Source organism: Lates calcarifer, linkage group LG11 (genome assembly GCF_001640805.2).
Source record: "Lates calcarifer isolate ASB-BC8 linkage group LG11, TLL_Latcal_v3, whole genome shotgun sequence".
Lineage (NCBI taxonomy): Eukaryota > Metazoa > Chordata > Actinopteri > Centropomidae > Lates > Lates calcarifer.
Window position 1 is genome coordinate 2,427,650 of NC_066843.1, and position 18,019 is coordinate 2,445,668.

At 43.9% G+C, this 18,019-nt stretch overlaps 3 protein-coding genes and 1 long non-coding RNA gene across 8 annotated transcripts; 2 read left to right on the forward strand and 2 right to left on the reverse strand.

Moving 5' to 3' along the window:
• Positions 1-1,077: 1,077 nt before the first annotated feature.
• alg1 (ALG1 chitobiosyldiphosphodolichol beta-mannosyltransferase) lies at positions 1,078-4,546 on the forward strand. Its single transcript, XM_018684641.2, has 13 exons — positions 1,078-1,399; positions 1,541-1,618; positions 1,729-1,832; positions 1,956-2,104; positions 2,187-2,276; positions 2,397-2,510; positions 2,623-2,738; positions 2,973-3,011; positions 3,104-3,163; positions 3,251-3,361; positions 3,437-3,551; positions 4,009-4,084; positions 4,230-4,546. Exons 1-13 carry the CDS (start codon positions 1,114-1,116, stop codon positions 4,359-4,361), a joined length of 1,470 nt encoding a protein of 489 aa, XP_018540157.1. The 5' UTR covers positions 1,078-1,113; the 3' UTR covers positions 4,362-4,546.
• On the reverse strand, positions 4,507-6,616 carry eef2kmt (eukaryotic elongation factor 2 lysine methyltransferase). 3 transcript variants are annotated; one of them, XM_018684676.2, is made up of 8 exons: positions 6,449-6,616; positions 6,211-6,273; positions 6,037-6,117; positions 5,848-5,949; positions 5,384-5,517; positions 4,942-5,186; positions 4,725-4,865; positions 4,507-4,647 (listed from the first exon to the last, which is right to left on the reverse strand). In XM_018684676.2, the coding sequence occupies exons 1-8, from the start codon at positions 6,599-6,601 to the stop codon at positions 4,547-4,549; spliced, it is 1,020 nt and encodes a 339-aa protein (XP_018540192.1). In that variant the 5' UTR covers positions 6,602-6,616; the 3' UTR covers positions 4,507-4,546. The 3 variants fall into 3 exon arrangements, with proteins under 3 accessions (XP_018540192.1, XP_050929662.1, XP_050929661.1); XM_051073705.1 differs by having other exon boundaries at positions 5,848-5,946; positions 6,440-6,604; XM_051073704.1 differs by having other exon boundaries at positions 6,440-6,603.
• A 412-nt stretch (positions 6,617-7,028) lies between these two features.
• Positions 7,029-17,200, forward strand: pigq (phosphatidylinositol glycan anchor biosynthesis, class Q). 3 transcript variants are annotated; one of them, XM_018684674.2, is made up of 14 exons: positions 7,029-7,117; positions 8,448-8,645; positions 8,803-8,989; positions 9,193-9,392; positions 9,539-9,735; positions 9,847-9,978; positions 10,074-10,194; positions 10,335-10,461; positions 10,625-10,778; positions 13,715-13,826; positions 13,924-14,004; positions 14,971-15,085; positions 15,279-15,340; positions 15,632-17,200. In XM_018684674.2, exons 2-14 carry the CDS (start codon positions 8,493-8,495, stop codon positions 15,782-15,784), a joined length of 1,794 nt encoding a protein of 597 aa, XP_018540190.1. In that variant the 5' UTR covers positions 7,029-7,117; positions 8,448-8,492; the 3' UTR covers positions 15,785-17,200. The 3 variants fall into 3 exon arrangements, with proteins under 3 accessions (XP_018540190.1, XP_018540189.1, XP_018540191.1); XM_018684673.2 differs by lacking the exon at positions 7,029-7,117 and adding an exon at positions 7,661-7,784; XM_018684675.2 differs by lacking the exon at positions 7,029-7,117 and adding an exon at positions 7,661-7,784 and having other exon boundaries at positions 9,196-9,392.
• LOC127142950 (uncharacterized) lies at positions 11,625-13,227 on the reverse strand. Its single transcript, XR_007814068.1, has 2 exons — positions 12,811-13,227; positions 11,625-11,898 (listed from the first exon to the last, which is right to left on the reverse strand). It is a non-coding gene; the product is annotated as an uncharacterized LOC127142950 (long non-coding RNA).
• Positions 17,201-18,019: the final 819 nt, after the last annotated feature.

Sequence of the window (18,019 nt, forward strand, 5' to 3'; positions counted from 1 at the left end):
AATTTAACAAATGAGTTCACGCTGTAAAAGGTTTGTTACTGTTGTGACCAAAACCGTCACAGACCACAATCTGCTGTCAAGTATCACAACAAATACGTGGAGTTGTTTTCCTCATGGACTGTTTTAGACCTTTATACAGTTTCATCAGTGTGATGTGCTGCAGGTTTTTAGTGTTGGTATTTAAAAAAATAAAAAGGTAAAACTGTGATGACAGGAGAAGACTGAAGTCATGGCAGAAAAAGAAGTGAGTGTGTTTTATCTGATGAAAAAGAGGATGAGAAAGCTTTTGTATTTCATCACCTGAATGTGAAAGTTCATATTAACAAAACATCTTTCCATAAAGGAAACCAAGAATCAATCTGACAAACAATGAACTTGCAGACATGAAACCAGCATTTCTCAGAAAAAGCAATGTGAACAGTTATTCTAGTTTGAAGGTTTTTACATGTGGGAACTATCCACACAGTAGGCAACTGTACTTTAAAAAACAAATAGGTAAAAGTGTCATGACAGAAAACTGAAGTCATGCCAAAAAAAGAAGTTGGCAAGGAACAAAGAGGAAACAGATGAATAATGAGCTTTTCCCACTTCAGACCTTTTAACTGCATATTTCAAAAGCGTAAAGGATTAAAGATACAGTTTGTCTCCTATGGAGCAGTCCCCGTGTTGTTTATATGTTTGTGTAGTTTGTGACATTTCCACACAGCTTTTATCTGAACTGAATACAGTCGCATTAATGGAACAGTTGCGAGATGTGAACTTAGATAGGAAAGACAAACTCTCAAGTAATGTCTCTTTGTTTGTACTTTCCTATGTACTACAAAGTGAAATTAAAAAACCTTAATTTGTATGACCCTTTAAATATGTTAGAAATCTGACATATCTGACATTAAGTGTTTTTCTCATTTTAAAGTTGTGTTTAATCAAATAGCTTCTGTTTTTCCTGTGTGCCGGGTAATAAACACTCCATCATAGGAGATCTGTAATACACCTGACAGTTACTTTCTGCAATGAGCGATTAATGATCTGAACACATCATAAAGTCTGCGGTCCCTTTAAATCCTAAGCTCCTCCCCGTTCGTTGTGACACGTCATCACGAATTACAAACAAACATGGCGTCGCACGGCACTGGCGCGGCTTGTCTGACAGTTGCGGTTGCGGCGCTTTTAGCTGTGTTTTGTGGAACCGGATCAGATGTACCGGGTCCGGTTGTGTGTCTGACGGTGGTAACCGCGCTGGTGTCGCTGTGGTCGCTGAGGCTGCGGCGGCGGGACGCCGGGACTGAGCGGCGGGTGTGTGTGCTGGTGCTGGGGGACATCGGTCGCAGTCCTCGGATGCAGTATCACGCTCTGTCCCTCAGCAAACACGGATATAACGTCACTTTTGTCGGGTTTTTAGGTGAGACTGAAAACACAACATCAACATGAGACACCTCGCTGCTACAAAACATGCCCCCCCCCCCCCTCATTATACTGCATTTACACAGTAATAATACAAACCTTTAATCATCCTTTAAAGTTCAAACCTGTTTTATTTCAGACACCAAACCTCATCAAGACGTCCTGCAGGAGGAGAGAATCAGGATCGTCTCCATAGCAGAGGTGAAAGGTGTTGGAGGTAAACATGTAGCAGTGGTTTGTGTTTGACTCTCAGTCTTTCTTGTTTTCAGGTTATTCACATGTTTTGTCCTGTGTGTGTGTGTGTGTGTGTGTGTGTGTGTGTGTCAGTGGGACCAAAACTCGTCACATATGTGACGAAGGTGATCATTCAGTGTCTGCAGCTTCTGTATGTGCTGCTGAGGATGGAGCTGCAGTCTCATCTTCTACTGCAGGTTAGTTCCTGATGTCTGGATTCGAGACAGTGATTCAGATGTCAGCTTCAGCTTCATGCTGATGGTTCACTGATTTGTCGTAGGGGAGATTTGATTGTTCTGTCTCTCTGTGTTGTATCCCAGAATCCCCCTGGTCTGCCCGGCATCGCGGTGGCCTGGTTGGTGTGCGTCCTGCGCGGCAGCAGATTCATCATCGACTGGCACAACTACGGCTTCACCATCATGGCCCTGAGTCACGGCCAGAGACACCCGGTGGTGCGAGTGGCGAAGTGGTCAGTGCTGCTGCAGTGCTGGGTGGAGGTGATGATGATATTTTCTTATAGCACCTGTGTTTGTTTTCCCGCCTTTTTCCAGGTACGAGCACGTCTTCGGCCCTCTGGCCACTCACAACCTGTGTGTTACCAACGCGATGAAGGACGACCTGCAGGAAAACTGGGGCATCAAGTACGATTTCTCTTGTACTTATCACATAATGTAACAGCGCAGTGACACCTGACCTGATCTAACTAACATGTGTACTCATATAGATGCTGTTTATGTCACAGTGTTGATTTTCCTTCGCAGGGCGACGACTCTGTACGACCGACCTCCATCCATCTTCAGAGAGACTCCACTGAAGCTGCAGCACGAGCTCTTCATGAGACTGGCCAACACGTATCCTCAGTTCCAGCACAGAGGGTGAGAGGTTCAAGACAGAAGAAAACATTTCAGTTCAGTTAGGAGAGAAGCCACAGTTTCAGTCACAGTAGCTGGCAGGTGCTGCCTTCACTGACCTGCTGTGTGTTTTCAGGTGTGAGGAGGTGGAGGTGGAGAAGACGATCTTCTCAGTTCGTGATCTCACAGATAACTCGGTGACCCTGAGGGCGGAGCGGCCGGCGCTGCTGCTCAGCAGCACCAGCTGGACAGGTCAGAGGAGCAGCTGCTCTTTAAACTGCCTACACATTCAGTCTGTTTATATCTCAGACATGAGCCGACTATTCTGACAAAGACTCTCAGGTTGTGTTTTCTTTACTTATATAAGATCATTTTTAACAGTAATGTAGTAAAGTCTCCGTCCTGAAGGTTCCACTGCTCAGTTCTAAAGTTTTAAACACGGTGACTCAGACTGATCTGTGTGTAACACATGACCCCTCTCCACAGAGGATGAGGACTTCTCCATCCTGCTGAAGGCTCTTCAGGGTACGACTGGTTTATCTCATGTTACACATGGAGCCTAAAATACATCAGCGTGTTTCATCAGTTCTCACCTCACACCTGTTTGTTCTCAACAGAGTATGAAGGTTTCATTAAAGGCGGAGCTTCGTTACCGTCGTTAGTCTGCGCCATCACAGGTAAACTGCTGCCTCGCTGTCTGACCTGACGCCTGATCTCACAGTGGTCTCAGGTCTTTATTTGAGTGAGTGTGTGTGTGTGTGCAGGTAAAGGTCCTCAGAAAGAACACTACAGGAAGCTGATAGACTCTCTGCATCTAGAACATGTGAAGATCTGCACTCCCTGGCTGGAGGCAGAAGATTATCCTGTTTTATTGGGTAAGACTGATCCAGCATCAAAGCACCTCTTAACCCTTGTTAATCAGACTCATGAGGTCCTGACCTGTCCTCCAGGTTCAGCAGATCTGGGTGTTTGTCTCCACAAGTCGTCCAGCGGTCTGGATCTGCCCATGAAGGTGGTGGACATGTTCGGCTGCTGTCTGCCCGTCTGTGCCATCCACTTCAACTGGTGAGCTCCGTACAGGGAGGAGGAGGAGGAGGAGAGGAGGAGGAGGAGGAGGAGAGGAGAGGAGGAGGAGAGGAGGAGGAGGAGAGGAGAGGAGGAGAGGAGAGGAGGAGAGGAGGAGGAGGAGGAGGAGGAGGAGAGGAGAGGAGAGGAGAGGAGAGGAGAGGAGAGGAGGAGGAGGAGGAGGAGAGGAGAGGAGAGGAGAGGAGAGGAGGAGGAGGAGGAGGAGGAGAGGAGAGGAGGAGGAGGAGGAGGAGGAAATGGTGTTTTTCTGTTTTCTCTCCTTAAGACTGAGGAGAAATGAGCTAACCTCCCTCAGTGGCTGATGTATATCTACATGGTTTTGAGGAGACCGATCCGATCAGAGTTGTCTGTAATTAGCTATAAGGATCGAGGTGTTTGTTGCTGACCTTCAGTAAACCTGAGTGGACCTCAGCTAACTCTGATCTGTTCTCCTCAGTTTACACGAGCTGGTGAAACACGAGGAGAACGGACTGATCTTCAGAGACTCTCAGGAACTCGCTCAGCAGCTCAAGGTGAGAGATGTGAAATCGAAGATTCAGCTCTGATCTCTACTCCACTCATTTCTGTGATGGCTGATGTCTGTGTGTGTGTGTGTGTGTGTGTGTGTGTGTGTGTGTGTGTGTGTGTGTGTGTGTGTGTGTGTGTGTGTGTGTTCAGTCTCTCCTGTCAGAGTTTCCCAGCTCAGAGGGCAGACTGGGTTTGTTCAGGAGGAACCTCCGCACCAGCAGAGGGCAGCGATGGGACGACAACTGGGACCAGAACGTCCTGCCTCTCATCACTGCTCCATGATTAAACACCAGGTTCAGTTTTTTAAAGGACCAAGACCAAAACCATCAGACTAGAACACATCCCAGTCTGTTTAAAGTCTCTCAGTGTGAAGGTGGAGAAGGTCAGAGCTGTTTCTTCTTCAGAGAGCTGACTGTATAAAAGAGACTTTGTACATTTGTAAATTAAATCTTTATTGTGCTACAGTGTCATCTGTGCAGTTTGATCATTTCTATAGAGGAGAGTCTGTTGTAAGGAAACACGTGGCTGACGCCTCCTGTGATCACCTGATGGCTGAGTCCTGCGTTTTCTGTCAAAACAAACACAGTCAGTCACGTCAAACACAGAGACCCAGTGAGAACCAGCCTCCTCTCAGACGTCTCTTACCCAGCTGCTGCTTGAAGCTGCTGTAGGTCTCTGGGTTTCTAATGGTGGAGCAGATGAAGACCTCAGGAGAAGAGGAACACTTCAGGATCTGGGACAGGAGCTTCACCAGGTGTCCCACGACGTCAGGGTCATACACCACATCTGGAAGACATTTAACATCTGTGAGGTTACACTTCTGTTTCTTCCTTCCTGTCTGATAATAAGACTGAACTCTGACCTGCAGCGATGACTGTGTCCGCCCCGATCCGTCTCAGCTGCTCCTCCGTCGCGGCCGTCCAGTCCAGCTCCTCCACGCTGACCGTGGGAGTCTGCTGCTCGGTCAGACCGTTCAGCTGCACGTTGGCTCTCAGTTTCTGCAGGACGCTGGGGTGACAGTCGCTGAAGACAAATCTGTTCGGGCTGCAGGAGCGACAGATGGTGATACCGGTCAAACCCACGCCGCTGCCCAGCTCCAGAACCGTCCTGCAGACAGGAGGAAAGCCAGTCGTATAAAAGAGAGATGTGAGCAGCTGCAGAGCTGCTGGTAGGTGGATTCTGTTACCTCTGGGCAGAGCCAGGCTAACGGTTTCCCCCTGCTTCCAGCCTTTATGCTAAGCTAGGCTAACATCATTTTTCTCTCAACAACTCTGACTATTCCTTTAACGTTGGGGTGGTGATACCTGCCGGTGAAGGCCTGCTGGTGATCCAGAGCCCACTCAGCCAGGTAGAGTGCAGCCTCCCACGTCACCAGACCAGTGGTTCCCTCTGAGATCAGAGCAACGCTTTCCAGCAGGCTGACGGCATCACCAGCAGGCTGCAGGACGCAAACCAGGATGTTACTGACGAGAATGATGTGGTTTTTTAATCTGTTTAGTTTGTGCTGAGGACAACAGAGATAATACTCACAACAACACCATATGTGAATTAATCCACTGCTGAAAATAGGCCCCAACAAATGCTTTATACAGAATATGTCCTCATGTTTGTGACCAGCTGCTTTGAGAAATTACTCAAAGCAATGATATAATTATGAGGTGTTTTTGAAGAGTTACACCTTCAGTAGGAACCGATGGGCTCAGAGCTGGGAGCCACAGAGAAGGCGAATTCTTCTCATCTCTGTGATTCAACAGCTTTTCATAGTTACCAGTAAGTAGCTCTTGTAGCACTCAGTCGTGTCTTCAGCTCCCACCACCTCAGCCAGAGCATCGTACAGCTCGTCCAGGGGATCACAGCCTGCAGCCTCCTGCTGTGGGCAGAGACACACTTCACTCAGAATCACACACAGCTTTACATCTAACTGCTGACAGACAGACAGACAGACAGACAGACCAACCCGTCTGATGAGCTCAGTGAGGAACAGCCTCCTGTATCTGACTGATGGTGGAAACTTTCTGCACAGAGGATGAAGACACGTCTGGAAACGACACGAGAGACACATCAGCGTTAGTTTTACTGAGAACTGTGATGATTAAAACACCGCGAGAGGTTTGTGTTCACGTGTTCTCACCTGTTTCAGAATATCTGAAATGAATTCTGATGATCTGTTGTTTTGAAGATCTTTTTCTACAAACTGTAAAAAAACAGAAATGAGATGTGTGCCGAATTATCCAGAAGAGTCCAACGATTTATAAAATGACTCCAGTCATATTCTGTCTGTGAGAATAGCTGCCGCGGATTTTAGCAACACGAACAGGCACATTTTTGAATGGAGATTGGCGCGACGCTATTCTCCATACCATACTCACAGTCCAGGGAAATGAAGGCAGACGACTCATACTGAAAAAAGAAACCTGGAAATCTTTTAAAATATCCATCTTTTTTACTCTGATCTCTTCTGAGGTTTCCTGCTCTGAACTACCCATCTTCAGCATGTGTTTGTTTACTTCCTGTTTGCCCATAATCCACCGCGATCGTCTCTCGCAAGCGCTACTGGGTAGTGCAGTTTTTCTTATTGTTTTTAACAGTCAAAGAATATATCAGGCAGTTGTAACCTAACAAGACATAAGAACTTCAAAAATACAAATGAATCAATCATAAGACATTATAGAATATTTGTTTGTTGACATTAAAGTTCATTTTACCAAAACCAATAAAAAACTAACACACACAAAGTTATTCAATTCTTTAAAAATTCATTTAAATAACTGAGAATAATTACAGCGTTTTAATTTAAACTTCAATATCTCTTTTTATTGCCCAGCACTATCTGTTTTTGTGGCTGGACATTTTAGTCTTAAAGGATTTGTTTCTATAATCTGTGATGAATATTTTTGTTATTTTTAGTCTGTGGTTTTCATCCCGCTCTTTTCTTGCTGTGTCACTGCAGGAGGAGATAAATCTCTTTACAGTTTGGACAACTCCTCATTCACCCGCAACCCTGACAGCAGCTGTTCACATACTGTCTGAATCTACTGGTGAGTATCAAGCAGATACTTTGTCATAATGTGTTTGTTTTTTTAAATAATAATAATTTGAATAAAACTAAATCGCTTCATTTGAGTGTGGGAAATAGTGGTGCAAATAATAAGTATGGCAATGAAATATATAATATACAAGTGGAGGATCAGATAATTATAGCTTCAACAAGAACTGGATTTAGCGTTTGTAAAGGTACATTCATATTTTTCATGTTTCCTTTGAAGATCTTTAACATCTTTGAAGTTTTCTAAAATGTCTGAGAACAACCTGAATGTTCCGTCAACCTCTGTTTAATTCAATTACTGTCTTATTCTTAAAGTTTAGTTTGGCTTCACTGCCCTGCAGTCATCAACTGCTACACTACATTCAGTTGTGGCGATAAAATATTTTATATTCAAATAAACAACATGTGAAAAAACATAGTTCGTGCTTTTTACAATTGGTCTGGTTCGATTTAAAGTTCCCCGGTGAAATGGTAAAAATTATGATACAGTACAACGGGAGGGAAATCGTGATAAGAGGAACGCACGTAAATGTTTGTTTCTCATCGGAGCGCTTTATGCACTGGACTGTCAACAACAAATATGGCGGCCGTTTGTACGTAGCCGAACTGCATTTGACGGTACAGATGGAAGGTGAAAGCCCGTGTTGGTGACAGTGAAGGTAAATATTTTTTTACACTGATATCTTTATAAGTTCTGTCTTTACACAGACTCCACTGTTTGCTGTAGCTTTAGTGAGATTAGTGAGATAATTAGCTTTGAGTTTGAATGTTTTCAGTTAAAGGACTCTGGTGAACTTGGAGTTACAGCTAACTCTGCAGCTAACCTACTCTCTAGCTTGCTAATTGACATCGCTGTCATTGAAATCAATGATAATCCCGCCGCGGGCTCTGTACGTTGCCACAACAACTCGCTACAGATTCAATATGTGAAGGACAAAAAGGAGGTCAACCGTCTAAACCTGTTACATTCAGTCCGTTCTCCAAATTCCCTTTAAAAATGGAGAATTAATTTTTGTTCCTGCTGTTGCACTTACATCTAAAGACACTCGTAGAAGACGAGTATCTCACGTGGAAACGGAGGATTCAGTCATCAATTCGGCATACATACAGTATTTTTATTTGTATTTTCAAGTTTTGTTTCGGATCTCGACAAATAGATTCATTCAGTGGGAATTACGAAGTTATCTCTGTAACTGATCTGAACAAAACAGGATTTTAAGTGGTGGTGGACAAAGTATTCAGTTCCTTTATTGCTCCTTCAACGTGGTATTGCTACTTTTTTATGTAAGTACTGAATAAAATTTTACTCTCGTGTCTCTCAGATCATCGGAGCTGCTGGAGGCTGAACACTGAGCAGCGGTGAAATCATGGTGCTGAAGATCTTCTTCCCACAGTGCTGTAACCGGGCGGACAGCGGGCTGTTGGTGGGCCGCTGGATCGCCGGCCATGACTCGGCCGTGGTGCTGGCGGTTATCCACTACCCGTTCATCCCGGGACAGGTCAAACAGTACATCCAGCAGGTCAGTGCAGCACCAGAGGCCTGGGTGTGGATGAGGGTTAAACTGACTGATTGATTTTCTGATAGCTAAGAGCTAGCTAAGTAGATTAGATTAGCATGTGTTCATCAGGGTTACAGTGAGGAAGGACTGAGACCCTTCCTCCATCTCTCTCTCCCAGATGCAGGCTCAGAGCGGGGTGGAGCTGTCTGTGCTGGGCTCGTGGAGTTTACCCAAAGACGATCAGGAGGGCATGGAGAGTTTCCTCAGAGACCTCAGCACCATTTTCCCTCAGGAGCGCTGGCTCCAGATCAGCCGCCAGGTGGGCAAGACCGGCTTCACCTGCGACATCCTCAACCGGGATCAAAGTAAGACCAGCACATTGATATTTACTGTGTTTCTAGGTCAGAATCATTCAGACAAAAGCACAGCTTCCTTCAGTTTCCTTTATTTTCTGTACAATTACTCTGGTTTATTGTCTGTGGTGAATCATTAAAAACACACAGAGGATTTTATGTTCAATATTTTTAATAAAAACAAAGCTACAGATGGATTTATCTTTATCTTGGAGCAGATGGAAGAGAAGTTCAGCAGAAGGTAAAAAAGAAGGAGGATGAGAAGACTGATGGTGAGGCTGGAGCTGAGGGAGAAGAAGAGGAGAAGGTGATCTTCGTCCACTATGAGCAGAGGAAGGTGATGCTGTCACAGCTTCACCCCATCGAGAACGGAGTTCCCGACCCCAAAACTGATCCACCGTCTGAGCTGAGACAGGTACAGGACAGAGGTGACCCAGAACACAATAAGTTCTAGGTCTCATTTTAATTCAATTCAGGTCAAATGAATTATCTTCATAGGGTAAAGTGCAGGTGTGAATGCGGCTCAGGTAACAGGTAAACTTCTCCTCTCCTCTGGTCCAGATGTTCCAGACGGTGGCCCGCAGCCATCCCCTGTTCTTCCTGGACAAGTACGACGACGGCCCGCTGAAGTCCACACACTGGCAGTCTGAAGGTCGAGAGGCCAGCATCATAGTGGAGCTGCTCAAACAGGCGTCTGTCCCGCTCTGCCTGCTCATCAGCTGGCTGCTGTCCATATGGACGTGGATCTGTAACATCCGGTGAGAGGAGGGAAACTGTTTCTCAGTCAGGAGGATTTACTGCTTTTCTCTCTTAGGTGATTGCAAATTAAAGATCTTTGGAACTGTCTGTACCGTCATTATTATCTGCAGGATCTTCAGTCTGTACCCGCTCCGCTTCCTGTCCAGTAAACTGTCCACATGTGTCCAGCTGAGCTACAGAACCGAACACATGAGGACACTCAGCTCACCCAAACCAGCTGCTGGACACACACAGTTCATGAGGTGAGTTTCTGCTAAAAGCTGAAACTGAGAATGAAATTCGAGGCTGCGTGTCCTCCTCTGCTGCCGTCACCATCATGTCCTGTGTCTGTTCTTAGAAAAGCCAACATCTTGGTGTCGTTCCTGGTGGATGTGGCTCTCGGCATGTTGCTCATCTCGTGGCTCTACAGAGACAACCACATCCCCATGTTAGCAAATACACTGGTGCCTGCAGCAGATGTAAGTGTGTGTGTGTGTGTGTGTGTGTGTGTGTGTGTGTTACCCAACACAACAGTGTATCTGTCAGATTTAGTGTAATAATAAGACTATAACATAATTATTTCCTTTGTCCCACCATTAAACTCCTGGTTCTTCTGCAGCATGTGGCTAAAGAGCTGGAGGAGCTGCTGCAGTGGCTGATGGGAGCTCCTGCAGGACTGAAGATGAACCGGGCCCTGGACCAGGTTCTGGGACGCTTCTTCCTCTACCACATCCACCTGTGGATCAGTGAGTCACAGCACAAAACACACACTCAGAGCTTTATACTGTGCTGATGTTCTGTGTTTATATCTGAACATTTTCATGTTAAATAATAAAGAAACCTGAAAGTCCTGTCACTGGCCACTGCCCTGCTCAGACTTTCAGCTTCATGTATCATCTGTCCATCCAGGCTACATCCACCTGATGTCTCCGTTCATCGAGGGGATCCTCTGGTACGGGGGCCTGTCCGCCTGCCTGGGCCTGACCTTTGCCCTCTCGCTGCTCTCTGATATGGTCGCCCTGCTCACCTTCCATATCTACTGCTTCTACGTCTACGGAGCCAGGTGAGACCTCAGCACAGGCTCAGTGTCTTTTTTATGATCAGGTTTTCAAAGAACCACAGGCCGTGGGTCAGACACATGTGCTTCTGTTTCTACCTGATGAGCTGACAGACGTCGTCTTGTGCCAGCACCTGTTACACACAGATCACAGATGGTGGAAGCATCTCATTTCCCTGCTTGTGCATGGATCACAGTGGGGATTTGTTTTGATTAGTTAAATGTCTCATGATTAAAACGAGAGGAAATTATCTCATTTTGCAAATTTGGTGAAACAAGCCCCTGATGACCTGGGAGGATCTCAGTCATGTGTGCGTCATACTTACTGCAGAGACAGCCTGTCATTACTTTAATTAACCTGCAGGGGGCAGTTTATCCAAACGATTGTTTCAGTAAAGACACTGCACTGAAAGTTCCTCGTTAACTCTTACACTGGAAGCTTGGTTCAACCTTTCTGAAAGTCATTGCAGGGGTTGAGTGACCTCACATGATCACAGCGCCTCCCTCTGGAGCAGGAGCAGAGTAAATGTGCTAAATGGAAAATGATGGTCCTCTGGGGTTTAATGGCAGTCTGCCCTCGAGATTCAGATTTTTTTAAACCTGTGTACACATGGTTCTTGTTGGACAAAATATGAGGAGGGCGTCACAGACCGTAGGAAGCCTCTTTAAGGGATGAATATCCATCAAATATACAGTGATTCACTGGGAAAAGGAGTTTGAACAATAATGAGTGGTTTAGGAAAAGAGCTCTTTGCAGCATCACACCCACTTTGATATGAAGTCATGCATACATTAAAAATATCTGTGCAGTTTATTTCCCTAGAGACATAACAGAGAAAGTGGAGAACACCATTGTTATCGTCCCTTTAATTATACAACAACACATAAATCACCTGAATCCTTGACTTGTAGAACAGGATGTTTTTGTTTTACGTCACTGTTACATAACTGGGTCACATGGTTGTAAAAAACAATTTAGTGCTTCAAGTTGTTTCTTCTGTCAGTGCTTCAGTTGGCACACACACACACACACACACACACACACACACTCTTCTCTCCTCTCCTCCTCTTTTCTAGACAGTTGCTGAACATGTTTGCTCTTCCTCTGCTCTGTGGGACAATGTAACTGTTGATGAGAAGAGATGGTGAAGATTATGAAGATGTTTCAAAGAATTGAAACTCTTGTAATCATGATGGTGATTAACAGTGGATCTTTAAGATGTTAACGTTTATATTTGTGATTTATTTTTAGCCACACAAGTGTCTTGACTCTTGGGTGTTGGTTTGTTGGTCTGTCAGTGGACCACTTTGATTCAGAGGAAATCTCAACACCAATGAGATGGATTGTCATGAAATGAGGGTTGTGTTGTGGTTTCAGTCTCAGGTTCAGAATTGTTCCAGCCCAACAACAAATCCACATTTTCCTTTGTCCAGTACTTTGGTTTGTGCACCTGCAGAACTAACGATGTTCTCATCAGCTTCAACCTTAAGTTATGTTCATTTAATTAGCAATGTGTTGACTGTGGTAAACATCACATAGTATCTGCTAAACACCAACATGTTAGTGTTGTTATTGTGAGCGTTTTAAAGCCCCACTGTGCCAGGTGTCCAGGGGGCTGAATGGTTGAGGTGCATGTCACATCACTGCAGCAGTTCTCTCCATGTTTCCTGTCGCTCTGTCCAAAACAACAATGCATGAAAAAGAAAGTAGAGCCTCACAGAGCTGTCTGTGGACCTGTTTCTAAAGTGGAATATCTACGGTGTAGTCTGGTGGAGCAGCTCAGAAGCTCATGAAAGAATTCAAATGTAAAAATATCTTGGTGCGTCATTAGACTGAAAAGAGCTAAAGTGGATCCTTATGTTGTCTGCTTAAAAAAAAATAGGTTTAATCTTCTGTCATTTGATGACATGTAAAGCCATGTCCCAACATGTTATCACTGGGAAGTCCTGTTTGAGGATTAAAGGATGAGCCATGGTGATATTCTAACTCTAATATTCTTAAATCATGGCTGCTGAGTCGACTCTCAGGTACGCTCACCTCGTCTGATTTCCTCTGGGCTCTGGTTTAACCAGGAGGAGGAACGTCTGTAGATCTCTGCTGAGTCTGAGGTGGTGTGATGGACATCTGAACACCGTGGTAATGGTGTGATAATATGCTGCATGTTGGAGGAGAGAGGACTCACTAAATTATGCATTTGCTCTAAAGATAGGTCGGCTGCCTCGCCCATGGTGCATAATGAAATATTACCCACTTCCATATTTGTGCTCCAGCAGCTTTCAGAATAGGGTGAGTGTGTGTGTTAAATTCAGTCAGAGTGACTTATTAAATCTGTATGCCTGGACCTAAAAATATCTCCTGCTGCTGTGATCACAGTTCACCGTCGACACTGGAGAGAACGAATAAACGTCATCCACCTCCTTCTGATTTTAGGACGCTTCTCTGTCTGCAGGCAGATTTCACAGAATGAAGGATGGAGAGTGAGAGTGATCAATAACTGTCTCTGAAAACTGATACAGACGTGTTTTAGGTTACAACTGATCGCTCACAGACAAAACATTATGTGATACACAGTTATATAACTTATTAAATAAATATATAACTGATTCCCCTTGCAAATTTAGTTTGTGTATAGTAGTTCAGTTTTTCTGTTTTTGTCTTCTTCTTTCAGTGTTTTATTTCCCCTTTTTGTCACAGTTTTACATATTAACATATTAAAGATTGAGTGAGATAACTTCCTGTTTTGTTAACAATTTAGATTTTAGATTGATCAGAGTGTGTCCACTAAAGTTCTTGTTTTTGCCACTGACAGACTCAGATTGTTTTTCTAAGTGTCTGACAACATTTTAGTTTAACCAGAAACATCACTATATATCAGTACCAGACTCCATTGACAAAAACAGGGATTTAACCAGAGCAGTGTCTGCGTCTGTTTCCCTCTCAGGTTGTACTGTCTGAAGATCTACGGCCTCTCGTCTCTCTGGAGGCTCTTCAGAGGGAAGAAGTGGAACGTCCTGCGGCAGAGAGTGGACTCCTGCTCCTACGACCTGGACCAGGTACCCCACACACACACACACACACACAGACGACACCATAATCTTCATGATCTCAGTTATCTAGATGTTTACCGTGAGTGTGTTTGTGATGCTCCAGCTCTTCATCGGGACGCTGCTGTTCACCATCCTGCTCTTCCTGCTTCCCACCACAGCGCTCTACTACCTGGTCTTCACTCTGGTGAGCAGAATCTCATGTGGAGAAACTTAACGAGCGCAGCAGCTGTCGTCAGTCTGAGTTCAGTTCCAGTTTTTCATGATGGGAGATTGACAAACCACCTCAGACTCTCTGCCCACGCCTCTGATTCTTTCTGTAACTCCGATGGGTCTGCTGCTTGTTGCGCAGCAGGGAGATGATGATAAGGAGAGTGGGTATAGAGTCGAATCTCCATCAGTGATAATTAAACAGCAGCAGGTGGTGGAGATTTTGGTTTCTCTTCACAGCTTTTCAGTGTTGGCAAAGACAGAAACTTTTTCCATTTGGATTCAGTCTTGTGAAATACATTCAGTACGAGCTCATTAGTCTGTATTTTTAACCTGGTAACAGACAAACTCTATTTTTGTAAACAAGCTCATAAATAAGATTTTGGATTTGGATTTTGACAAAACTATTTCAAGCTATTTGAAGACGTCATCTCTCTCTGACAGACAGGAGCCTTTCACTGTTACTGTCACTCTGATATTTAAAAAAGGTCAATTATTATAAAGAAATTAAACTGATAATAAAAACTGTAAAAGATTGGAAACCATGCCCAACCTGCACAAACAAAGAGCATGGCAGGCTGTGGTCAGAGCTTTGTAGGTGGGATCAGGAAGGAGGACATTATTTTCCTGCAGCAGAGCCAGAAAAACAGAGAAATATCTTTCACTAATTTCTAGGATATTTTCATACGTATTGTTCACTGTCACCTCTGGAGTCACAGTCCTCATCATAACAACATGAATTCAAACTGACAGCAGCTGCTGCTTTTTGTGTTTGAGAGATATAAATAGATCCTGGGTGGAGTATCACTTTAAATCATGTTCTCATAGTGTAGTTAGACAACTGCTCAGGTGTGAACTGGGAACAGGCGTTTGGATAGGAAGCCATTGTTTTTACTCCTGGATGCGTTTGTTTTTGACCCCTGTGCGTCCCTTTGTTGTGCAGTTGCGGCTGGGGGTGGTGCTTTTCCAGGGCGTCCTCCACCTCAGTGTGGATTTCATCAACTCCTTCCCTCTGTTCGCCGTGGGCCTCCGCGTCTGTCGGCCCTACAGACTGGCAGGTACATCACCCTTTATCATCTCCACTCTGTTACTGTTCAAACAGAGAGTTTCCAGGGTCAAAGAGAGTTCACATTCATTTAGGACAAATATAAAACGCTGCTGCTTCATTTTTACAGTAATGTGGACAGGCTGGGGTGTATACGTGTCTTTAAAGTGTCTTGAAGAGTAAATGCTGTGTCATGTACGTTACAGAGGGAGTAAAGTTCAGGGTGCTGTGTGACGAGCCGGGGACGGCCCTTCACCTGCTGATGGAGGTGAGACGTCACTCTTTTGTTCCTCCTCTGTGTAAAACTTCACGTTTGTGGCTTTCAGAGAACAGTTGAGTCTCTTCTTACCATAGCTCTCAAAACATCATTTCCACTGTTGGAGCTATTTTCATCTCACCATTTCAGCTGTGGTCATAACATCATTTTTTCCCTTCAATCTAAAATTTCCTCCATACCCAGTCCAGGTCTCTGTACAGTGGAGAACTCCTCAGTAAAGAATTCAAGAACAAGCATTTCATTTTTCCCTCATTATCACGTATTGTGTGTTTTCCTCCTCAGATTAACCCCCTGAAGTGCAGCACAGTGGTTCAGACCTACCGCACTCCGACTTACAGCTGCTACCCAAAAGACTCGTGGGCGGCGCTGGTCAAGAAACTGTTTGTCGGGGAGCTGATTTACCCCTGGAGACACAAAACCACCAAGACTGACTGAGAAACACCGGCCAGAAATGTGAGAGAGGGAGAGGGAGAGAGGGAGAGAGGAAAAAGGAGAGATGAGGGAACAGAGGAAAGGGAAGAGGCTGAATAAATAATGAGGTGGAAACAGACAGATGGAGGCAGAGAGGGGAAGTGGGAAGCAAGGGTGAAACCCGTACAAAGAGCTCTGAGTTGAGCTGCTTTCATGTTGGATGGGAAAAACGTCAGAGAGAGAGAGAGTCTGTTTCAGCTCGACTGAAGCTGCCAAGTCACCACTTCTAGTTTTCTGAACTCATGATTTACAGCACAACAGTGTCAGCAGCAGCTAAAAACCAGCAGGTAGTCAGTCAGTGTCAGTGCGTCTGTCATCTTTTTAGTTGAAATGCAAACATTCCCTTTAAAGTAGTTTTTTCTTTGGTCAAACAGAAGAAATTAGAAACGAGGCTGTAAGCTGAAGTGAACTGTGCAAAACAACAAGGGACCAAAACAACTTCTTAATATGTGGTAGATGACCTTCCTCCTAAATCATCACTTTTATATCTGGGGATGTCAGTAGTCTCTTGCTGAATGTTTGTCACTGTGGCTGCAGGTAATAGTTATGGGTTAATGCTAAATGCTAAATGCTAAAGCAGGAGTATACACAAGTAAATGTCACCAAATTACTCTGTAGTGTCTTTTAAACACTACATGTGGTAAAGTTTGCTAACATAAGCTACTGGATGCACCAGACCAAGTACGACTGTAGCAGCAAACCAGAGAAGGAGAAACTGATTTTTATTGCTTGTGATCGTACGTGTTAATGAGCTGCAGCTTCACCTGAGATGAGAGAGTATTTTCATGTATGAAGTGTTGTTCTAAAGCCTGGGTCCACTGACAAACAAAATCAGTTATTTATGTATTAACCTGCACTGACTGTGTCGATAGTTTTAATCCGTTACATTTGATATGATTAAGTATTTGTATGAGCCTGATTTTAAAAAAAATTCTTTTCAATACAGAGTTGTTTTTAATCTTTAATAGTTTGAATGAACTGATGAGTGTTTTTGGTTGATTCGTTGCCATATTTCCTCCATACACTGGAACTACAGATGGAGATAGAACCTGCTCTGGCTCAGTTTGTCCATCTTCTTTTTTATTTATGTGCCTAATCATGTATTCTCTTTCTTCCCAAGGTTTCAGGCTTTTTACTGTTAACGTGGATTATTGTTGTTTTATTTTGCTGATCTCTGCCCTTTAGTCTCCTTAGCACCAATCTGCCCAATTTGTCATTTGTAACAGTTGAATTGATATATTTACTTACTTTTATTAATGTGCTTTTAATTTAATTCTACGTTGATCTGTTCTAAACCTTCCATCGTCAGATTTTTTTCATATTTAATATTCCCTGTTCTTTTTCTCTGTTCAGCCAATAAAAGAAATCCAGTAGAAATCATGACAGTCTTACATGATTTAATCGAATCTGCAGTGTCAATAAGAGACAAAACATGGAGCTGCTCCATCAGTAATTCATTTGAAACAGAATTTATCTGCTTGGATTTAACTGGATTTATTTTAACAGCACTGAAGCAGTGTGATCAGAATCCTCTGGCTCTGCTGCAGCACCTTCATATCCAGTCCTCTGTGGTCCTGTGTTTGGTCTGTGGGGCAGGTGGGAGGGGGGATAGTGTAAATTTAATATTAATGTGAAATTAAAAAGTGACAGTGAATTTATCTGCCAACGTTGTCTACTAGGAACGTATTAGTGTGTTATTAGCTAATAATTTAAAATTTAACCCAGTAAATCAAGAAGTATGAATCAAGCTGCAAATGGATTAAAGGATTTTGTTTAAATAATAATTATTTTAAACCTGTTACCACCATAATGCACATTACTCATCATATGATCCCATTCAAGCTGCTGCTGCCAATACGAGTGTGTGTGGTTCATTCATTATGTGTGTGTAGGTGTTCATCCTCAGGAGATTGTTCTGGCAAAGCTGAGCGGACAGGTGAGTCATGATGTTACAAAAACCCCCATTTGACACAGATAGCAACAAATCTACACTCAGCCTGCTGCTGTTCATCACATTTCATAATATTATTCATGATGCAGTTACACAATGTGATTTTATTTTGTCTTGAAATGTGACAAATCTGTCTTTCTGATGATGAACAGAGAAAGGTCTCTAAAATACACACAACTCTACAGGAGCGTGTCATTATAAAGGCCTGGTATTGTTTGAAAATTGTATGAATTGTGCCAATAAAATGG